Source organism: Lolium rigidum, chromosome 4 (genome assembly GCF_022539505.1).
Source record: "Lolium rigidum isolate FL_2022 chromosome 4, APGP_CSIRO_Lrig_0.1, whole genome shotgun sequence".
In the NCBI taxonomy this organism is placed as follows: Eukaryota; Viridiplantae; Streptophyta; class Magnoliopsida; order Poales; family Poaceae; genus Lolium; species Lolium rigidum.
Window position 1 is genome coordinate 126,100,699 of NC_061511.1, and position 10,158 is coordinate 126,110,856.

The 10,158-nt window shown below is 46.4% G+C and overlaps 1 protein-coding gene across 1 annotated transcript; it reads right to left on the bottom strand.

Annotated features, from left to right (window-relative positions):
* Positions 1-2,453: 2,453 nt before the first annotated feature.
* Positions 2,454-4,311, bottom strand: LOC124708487 (transcription factor MYB4-like). Its single transcript, XM_047240173.1, has 3 exons — positions 4,179-4,311; positions 3,962-4,091; positions 2,454-2,973 (listed from the first exon to the last, which is right to left on the bottom strand). The coding sequence occupies exons 1-3, from the start codon at positions 4,309-4,311 to the stop codon at positions 2,454-2,456; spliced, it is 783 nt and encodes a 260-aa protein (XP_047096129.1).
* Between the last annotated feature and the right edge of the window lie 5,847 nt (positions 4,312-10,158).

The following is a 10,158-nucleotide window of genomic DNA, read 5'->3' on the forward strand; positions in this document are numbered from 1 at the left end:
GCGTAAATCAACTTGTGCGCCGCTGGTTGCATAGAAGCCATCCCGATTGGTTATTCATAGGTGAGAGAATATGGACGGCTGGTCGATTGACAAAGAGGAGTCTGCCGCATAATAACTCATGCTTAGAGCATCTTCACCAGCGCCCCCGATAGCAATTTGTGGGCCGGGAGCTAAAATGGGCTCGCACCGACGCGTCCCAAAGTGCGCTGGCGCTTTTTCGAGTCCAATAGAATCGTCTCCAAGCCGGCTTCGTGCTCGTGTTCTCCTACTTCGGCGACAGAGACATGAGCGTTAAGGTGTTCGACGAGACGCGTTGCCGCCGGAACTACCACGTCGATAGCGCCGAGGAGGACGACTGATGAGTGTTGTTTCTTTGCAGCGAATATCGGCTCGCATGTTTTTGGATGTTCTTCCTCGGAAGAACCAACAGGGACACCCTCGCCAGCTGAATTTTCCTGTTTGGGTGACTGTGTGTGCCCTCGAGTGTTCTTTCTTGGCAGCGAACACACGAAACCTGCGATGACCGGCCTAGTTAGGTTTAATTTTTTTTGCAATGTTTTATATTTGTGTCCACCATGGTTCAAACTATGTATTAGTTTGTGGAAAACCATGTTCCAAACTTTATCTTCATGTAAACCACGTTCCCAATTATGTATTAGTTTGTGGAATAAAATATTTCTTATTGAATTTTCTATGCATTTACTAATAATTTTAATCCTAAAACTCTATCGGGGCCGCCGTTTTGGGGGCGCCGGTGTGGAAACGGCTTCCCCAAATAGAGGATGCAGTGCCGGCGCCCTCCAAACGAAGGTGTCGACGCCCCTGCCGGCGCCTATTTGGAAGCTGCCGGTGGAGATGCTCTTATATACTGCAAATCAGCCAACAGGAGAGGATGCAAAGCACCTGTTTGTGTATTGTGCAATCACTCGCATCATGGGGTGGGCTGGTTTTCACCAGGTCGTGCCAGCAGCAAATCAAGATTTAAGCAGTGGGTGGAGACAGATCAGGGCCTCCATTCAGATGCGCACGAGTGAGGATGAAGTGCGGTGAAAACACTAGTGTTGATATGTGGGGTCAATCTAGAAGTCCCAAAGAGCTGCCAGAGGTAACAAATCTAGCCGGGAGGCGGACGAGACGGTACACCCTCTCAATAAGCACCCCGGCAACGATCAAAGTGAAGTTAAAATTGTACCGAGCTGCGAGGCTATTCCGATGTGAGGTGTTTAGCTTCCCGCCGCAATGCCGATGTTGTTGTCGGATGGCAATTAATTTACATTCCAGTTAGAGCTCTCACCCCTGCGGGAGTTACCTATCTTGTGATATTGTAAATGCCCTTTGGCATCTCTGTTATGATATTTAATATATTTGCTAGGGTTTATTCTTGAAAAAGAGAACTTCCTCATATCAAGACATTTAGTTGCAGCTAATTAAGATGACCTGATCTAAAACTAGAAATTAGCACAATCCAAGACGTGTTCTCTTCTCATAGCCATAGAGATTTTCCATTTGACTTCCTTGTGAACCTGGAACATTTATGTGATACATGTTTGCTTAAAATAAGTATGATGCTGTAAGGTTTTTGTTTCCAATAGAAATGGAATCGTTGAGGGATCCATCTTATTAATTCCAAAAAAAAAACATTTATCATTGAGCTAGATTGTTAGACTGACATGGTCAGCAAAGAATTTGGTATATTTATTATCTAGAGGCTTTGTAGCCATAGTCTATAGACATCCTGTTTTTCTCGTTGTGCAAATTGTCTTGAGCTCATCGTAACATCTGAATTGGGCCGGCACATTTGATGAAATATAGCCTTTAATTTGTTCAAGTACACACATTTGAGCGTCCTGAGCATATCAAACTTGAGATTCTTACGAAAGGGAGTGGATTACTAAAGAGAGTGGATGACTTAACTCCACTTTGATCGTTGCCGGGGTGCTTATTGAGAGGGTGTAACACCTTGGCCGCCTCCCGGCCAGACATGTTACCTCTGGCAGCTCTTTGGAACTTCTAGACTGACCTCACAAATCAACACTAGTGTTTTCAAGTAGAAGTTTGTTTTTTCATACATTCACTGCCCTTGTTATGAAATCGACTTTGAGATGGAATATCTTTCGTGCCAGTATGTACACCGAATATGCAGTGCACTTAACCTTGAAGGTAAACCTGAAGGCAAATAGTTAGTACATGAAGGCATGAATGGGCAAATAGATATTTTTTGATAAAGAATGGGCAAATAGATATTGCTAATATGCTGCATCTGATTAATTCTGAAGTTTTATGAAGAACAAAAGGAATGTTGCTACTGATATTCATTTTTTATCTTCTAAAGAAGGTGAAGTCACCTCAATTTCCCAGCATTTTCTCCAGGAAGATGGGGAGTAAAAAAAGGGAGAACAAAACGGAGAACAGTCTAATCTCCCAGGTAGATAACTAAGCTTGCTTTCCCATTGTTACAAGATGGCCAAGTCCCTCATCTCTCCGGCCTCGTGCAGTATATTGAGCCAGAACTCCATGTCCTCGTTTCTCGAGGTCATCTTCAGGCTCAGATCCGTGTCCAAGGCGCCGAGGTCCATCACCTCTGCCAGGTCTGTCGACGACCAGAAGCTGTCGTCGATGACCACCGCCGAGCTGACCTCCTTGACAAGATCGTGACCGTTGCTTGCGCTTGTGTTGGCCGCGTTGTCAGCCGGCGAGGATGATGCCGCCGCTGAATCAGTCACGGTCACCGTGGAGCAGGTCATGCTGCTGCTCGACCGCTCCGGCGACGCCGTGAGCTGCTCATGCTTGACCTCGCCATCGGCAGTAGCGCTCTTAGCCTTGGCCTGCTTGCGTGACTTCTGCCGGCCCTCGCCACCTTTGGCTGCGGTGCCCTTCTGGTCGTCCTCCACCCTCTTCTTGAGGTTTGTGTGCCAGACGTTCTTGATCTCGTTGTCAGTGCGTCCCGGCAGCTGCGCGGCAATCGCGGACCACCTGTTGCAAAGAAAAGAAAACAGTTCAGAGCTGCAACTGCTAAAAAAAAATGCACCCAGCGCGCAAGATTCAGATACTACAAATATTTGATTCACAACGTACAGGGCATCACAGGTATTAGATTAAATAGCGGACTAATCTGACGCACTTCTCCTCCTCCTCCTACTGCTACTTGTGATAGTTAATTCACAAATGCTCTTGGATTCAGCAACTGAGGTACTGATTGATCATGTGTAATTAAACAAGGAAACGATGGAGGATCGCTCTGGTTGGACACTAGATATCGTTGCATCGTATAGCCACAATTTATAATAGCAGCAGTAGTCTGGACTATTGGACAGAGTGTGGTCCACCTCCAGTGGTGGCCGGATGATGGTGATGCTGTTAGAACCTGCATCAATATGAAATCCACAGGATTTTCATATGCATCATATACCTGCACGCAGCAGCCACTACCACGCACCACTCCACTGACAGCCGTGAAAGGCCAAATGAGATGGAATCTCTAGCGCGTTTCGAGCTTTGGATTGGTTTACTTGCATGTGGGGGTTTAAGAACACGAAAGTGCAGAATTAAACTAATTGCGAACGCTTTTGTCTTTTTGGAGTATAATTAAGCTATGGCCGTCACCAATCAATTGATAGGACATTAGGACCGTACATCAAAGTTCAGAAAGACGGTGCATCTTTTACTGTCTGCAGTTCTGAATGATCTGCATGTCCAATAATGGACTTTTAGAGATCTACTACTGACTAGCCGTGCAATGACGCAAGATGAAGAGATGCGCATCATGCAATTCTGAGTAGAAATGAACACAAGTGGATCAAAGTAAAAAATGGGCTATGTATGGAGCACTTTCAATAGCGTTACTGGTAACTTTTTTTTAAGTGGACCAAAATCACAAAACCGTATTTACCTAGGGAGATTATTGTAAAAAAACGAGATTTTATAATGACAGGGGGAAAACCGAAAAAGGATGGAATTTTACCTGTTGCCGAGGGACTGATGGAGGCGGATGATGCGGTCCTCCTCGTCGGCGGTGAAGTTGCCCCGCTTGATGTCCGGGCGGAGGTAGTTGATCCACCGCAGCCGGCAGCTCTTCCCGCACCGCAGCAGCCCTGCAGAAACAGCAACCATGAGACCACGCATTCGCTGGTACTCGGTGGCCCGGCGGCCGGAGAGGAAGAGAGAGATTCCGAACTCACCGGCGTGCCTGGGAAGGGCGCGCCAGTTGGGGTGGCCGTGCTGGGCGATGTAGTCGGCGAGCACCTGGTCCTCCTCGGGGCTCCACGTGCCCCTCCTCAGCCCCTCCTTCTCGCAACAAGGTGCCCTCCCCATGAACCGATCCAAACTAACTAAGACCTCTCCCCTTGCGGCGGGCGGCGGCCGGCGACGTGATCGATCGGCGCGCCGCCTGTGTGCGGCCGAGGAGAGACCGGGAGAGAGACAGACGGGGTTAGCAGTTGCCGGGCCTCCCTCGCGGTGGAGTATTTAAGGGCGACGGGTAAACGTGCTGCTATAGATGCAGTGAGCAGGGATGCGGCTGCGGGCGCGTCTGGAATTTTTTGTTCCCATTCGGTGTATGCACAATGTAGGGTGGACGTTTCCGTTTTGATTCGTCCATTGCCCGAGGCATTTATTGGATTAGAATTACGGTCAATTTTTTTTTGTTTTTCTTCATCCTTTCAGGTCTGAAGTTGTTGTCCTTTAGAACCAACCCGTGGTTGGATAGTTAGAAGAGTAGTGACACCACTAACTTACCAGTGTTTAAATTTCAGGTTTGGGCGGAATATTTTTCACTGGGAGACGATGTTTCTGTCGACGGCGAGGCATCTTGTTAACTCCGTTAATCTCAAGACCCATCGGATCAAGTTTATGAAACAGTCTCTCGAAGGTACTCACATGGGTAGGGTGTTCGTGCGTTCATAGGGGTGAGTGTGTGTACGTATTTGTGAGCATCTGCATCTGTACTGTGTTTCGCGAATTTTTTTTGTTGTCCTTCTCATTCGATTCTGCAGGTTTCGTCTCTCACTGGCCTCGTAGGATCAGGTGGCCCGTCCATCGAGTTATGCCGATAGCGATAAGAGGGTGACAAAGAAACATAGGGGTAGGGTGCCAAGCCGACCCGAAAGGGGGGAGGGGCACCGGCGCCGACCTCAGATGGTAGAAATAGACCTAGTGGGCTAGTGTTGACATCCACTCTTCGCCGACGACTTTGGGATGATGTGAATCTAAACTATGACATCTATTTGATCACTCTCTAACTTCCTTTTGTTCCATATTGCAACCCTAGCTCGGGAAATTGGCGGCACTGAAATCACAAGGAGGAAAATGGAGGGTGATGCAGTATGAGATGGGACCATCCATAGAGGATGCGACGGTCTTCTGCTTTCGCGACCGACTTCTAGTTCGGATGGTCGATGGACAAGGAAGTAAGTGGCCGGTGGCTAGGGGGTGGGGTGTAGGCACATCGGCGCATGACTAGATATGGCGCCTTCAAACCTAGAGGGAGGGCTACGATGATGGTGTCAACCTGGGGTGGCGGAAGAGGACCTGTCGGGCAATGTTGACCGCCACTTTATAGACAACTTTGGAATGGTCTGGATCTTAATTGGGTCATCTATTTCACCTCCCTCTAACTTCCGTTTGTTTGTTGTTGCAACCCTACTTGAGGAAATTGGCGGTAGGGGCATCGCGAGGAGTAAAGTGGAGGGTGGCGCCATACGAGATGCCATAGCACATGCGGCGGTTTTATGCTTTCACAACCGACTTCTCAATACTGGGAGGGTCGATGGACAAGGAAGTGGCCAATGGCCGGCGGGGTGTTGTAATTTTCTTTGTGACTAACTTTCCTTACATATTTTTATTTAAAAATAATTTATTATTAAACGGTCCGTAAATAGAGACTATCATGTATTCATATATGATTGCATTAACAAAAGTAGGCTAAATGAGTCTGACCTAGCACAAAATATTAAAAAAATGGAAAATGATGTTAGTTACTCATTAAAACTTACCATATACATACAAGAATGCTACTCTTACAGGAACAGCAGCGCAAAAAACGTGGGCTTTTAATCAATAAATAAGATAGAGCTTTTTTTTTTTGCCTTCGTTTTAGAAAAAGAAACTACAGCTAGCACCGGCCAACAATTAGGAAAGAGAGTACTGAAATGCTTAATTTTTCTATGGCAGGCGCAAAAGATCCAGGATCGAGCTTACTGGGCAATAGCTAGCTGCTAGCTAGGTGTCTGCCAGCCATGTCTTATCCCAGTTGACAAATACTACCTCCGATTCAAGGAATAAGGCGCCCTCGTTTTACGTGTTTTTCGTTTGACTAAGTATTACTTTAAATATATAAAGATTGTTTGTATGAAATTAACATCATTAGAAAGTGCTTTTCAATACGAATCCAACGATACTAATTATATATAATATAACCAAGATTTTGTTGCTCAATTTTTATGGTCAAAGTTCGTCTTGGAATACGCGTGCGCCTTATTCCTTGGGACGGAGGTAGTATATCAAAATTAGCACGCATTAATCCTTATATCCTTTTTGTGCTATTTACAGTCAGCGTATCTTTTCTGTGGGCAATTAATTTATTGCACTGTATTAAAATATAAAGGAAAATACGGTGTAGAAGAAAAGAAAGAAAAGGATGATCTTATGTGCATGTGGGCAGACGTTCGGTCTGTTCGATTTGCTCGGTCCGGTCTTTTGGGTTTTACATAATTTCGGTCATCTAGAAATAATACCTGTAATAATTTCGGTATTTACGGCTTTCTGCTATTCGGTCTTCGGTTTTTTGGGTCCAGTCTTCGGTCATGACCACCTAGATATGTGCAACCAAATAATTTCCGGTCTTCGGTCATGACCAAATATTTATGTTTCAGTCTCGGTTTTTTCAGGTTTGGTCTTAGCGTTACGGTTTTTTGTGCCCACCCAGATATGTGCAACCAACAAGCCAAATAAAGTACGGAGTACTAGTACTTCCTCTGTCCCTTGAGCAGTCTTTTTAGGACAGACGGAGCACTACCTCTAACCATAAAAAGATGTACTCCCTTCGATTCAAATTAATTAACTCAATTTTATCTATATATAAATGTATCTAGACGTGTTTATTAACTAGATACATTCGTATTTAGAAAAATTTAAATCAATTGATATAAATCGAAGGAAGTAACATAAATCTAAGACCGTCTTTTTACAGAGGGAGTAGAAAACCATTCCCTGAAGTTGTAAAATGTTACAAATGAGACACCAAGTTGGTTTGTGATAGCAATGCTACTGAAACAACATCTGCATACGCATCACATGTAACTTATTTAGAAGAGATCTTGCCACGGCTAAACGAATATTCATGTTTTCAAGCATATGATCTAAGGGGATATTCGCACGCATGATTCCCCCAAAGCTAGGACGCATTGTTTACGGTCAAATTTGGCAGAGTTCCTTTGATACACCAGAATCTACATGTAAGAGCATCTCCAGCCGTTGGAGTCTCCCTGGAAAAAATTCGGATGGAAATTGGTCTGGATTGGATCTATTTTTGGCATGGAGAGCAACAATTTTCCAGCCGTCCCGGGGAATTTGCGCGGGCAAGAGCGCGGAATCTTCACTGACACGCGGGCCAGAGCGCGAAATTTGCTCCATCCGGAGTCCCTGGTAGCACCCCGGGAAACCGAGGATGGGCTGGGGAGTCCGGACGGATTTAGGGCTAAATCCGGACGAAAACGAGAAGCTGGGGGCATGACTGGACCATTTTCGTCCATCCGGATGAAAAAAGAGGTCCTGTGGGCCTTCACGGGGGCATGGCTGGAGATGCTCTAACTACTTGGCGGGGATATACGACTGTTCGACAAGTCCATCGGCGTAAGCTGACTCGGCAGGCCAGAGCGTCAAGGAAGGAGCAAAGCCGAGTTGCACCAGGTGATGGACTGTAGATATGCAGGAATCCATGGCGATCAAGCTTAGTCAGATATTTGGAAAGTAGAGTCAGATTCAGGCTAGAATGGCAAGGTGCTCACGGCCGATAATCTGACGCTTCGAGGTTGACCACATGACCCGATCTGTAAGTTGTGCCATGTCCACCAAGAGACGGTGCAGCACCTCACCCTTGACTGCCATTTCTCGGCCGTCGTGAGGGAGAAAATCTTCGCTTGGAATGGGACCTTCGGCGTCCCACCGCCTCCAGGCCGGAGGTCGCTTAACGACTGGTGGGATGAGACGATCTCCTACCTCCCAAAGGAAAAGAAGCGGGAGCCGAGCGGTGCGATCATCTACTCCATGTGGGGAGTGTGGAAGGAGAGGAACATGCGGGTGTTTCAAAACACCGCATTGCAGCCGACGGTCATGGCAGCTCTTGTCAAGGAGGACATTGTCCAGAGGGCGGACGCGCACACCCAGGATCCCAGTGACGGGATTACAACCTAGTGCTTTTGGTTTCCTTTTTGGTCTTTGTCTTTCGGTCCGCATGCGGATCTTCTGTAATTAAAACTCTTTTCTATCTAATCGGATGGCAATTTGACTGCCAGTTCCTAAAAAAAAGAATAAGGCTCTACACGTTGTAATCCTTTTCTTGTGCGCAGTGGCGGGCCAGGATTGGAGCAGGCATTGGGCTATAACCTAATCACAAAAAGAAGATAATTGTAATAGTACATAAAATTTGGTACGATGGCAAATATGAACATATATTTCAAATCCATTGTTACTGGTCCAATAGTACATAAGAGGTAACTAAAAACTATAAAATAGTAGTAATGGGGATTCAGAAGGTAGATCCAAATCACTTGTTCAGTTCATGCGAGCCTCCGATGACCTCACAACAGTAGAAGATTTGTGTTTGTTGAGATTGAAGGTTCGGTTTGGGGAGTTAATTTAGTTTGGGTAGCATCTTCAGTTTGGGGACATTCTTCACTTTGAGGTTGCGTTCCAAAATAAAATCTCCATATCGAGGAGCATTTGTTGATTGGTTTGGTGTTGAGATCAATGGATAAAATCTCTTATTAATATTTTGTTCATACAACATGAAACTGGTTAAAAACAATTGTTAAAGCACACCACAATCACACAATGCTCAATCAGCCAATTAGGAAGGAGTTCGTCTGTTGTTCCTAAAATGCTAAAACAAGAAGTTACATAGTTAAGACTTGCATCGACCAAGGGAACCAGAAGGCATCCATCATTCAAGAGGCACAGCTGTGGCGATCAGCCGGCCGTCCAAGCGCTGACAGCCTCTTGCATCGACCAAGGGAACCAGACTAGGATTCTATTTTCACCTACTCCGTAGCTCGTTGTAAAGCTTCTTTTATGATGTCTTTTTCCATTTTTTTAGTTACTCTGTACTACACTGTACAACTCCTTCTATATTGCAATGAACAGCAGGTCCGACTGCCTTTTCAGTAAAAAAAAAAAGACTTGAGATAAGCCGCAACCAGTGCCGATGCGTCGTGCCGAGGAGAAGGATCAATCAGCTGGAGTAGAGGTGGTAGAGCAGAGGAGCCATGTCGTGCTGAGTCAGGCTAGGGTGATGCCAACTGACGATCCTGTGGCGGTATCAGCGCAGAAGTGCCGGGTCAGGAGGCGGCGGCCATGCATAGTGTTGCACCGCCCCTTGTAGCACAGGAGGTCGCAGGGCAACAAGTGGATACAGGAGGCACCGGCCAGGTAGGGTGTGTTGGGGAACACGTATTGAAAATAAAAAAAATCCAACACATAACCAACATCATATGCGAGAGAGGAGGAAACATAACATACACTCGTAGATCGAATTACCGGAAGTTTGTCGATGACGAGGTTGATGACGACACAAGTCGATTCCCGCAACTAGAATCGTCTGGTCCCGAGAAGATGTATTATCTGATGAACAAGTGTTGCACGTGCAACACCTTCATGGTATCCACATGTACGAGATCAGCTACACAACGTCGAAGTATGATCAAGCACACCATCGAAACGGCAACGCTTCTGCGAGCCCGACTAGATTATATCTAGGCGGGAGTAGAACTCGGGCATCACTCCGTGAAGAAGTTGAAGTATATCTCCACGGCGGTCCTCCAGTGATGTCGGCTAGGGAGGCGACAAGGGGAGGGGCGGCGCGGCGTGTTGGTGGTGGTGGCGGCCTGCCGCGGTAGCAGCGCAGCTATGGTTTGGGGAGAGGGGCGAGTTGTGGTGCTTTGGCCG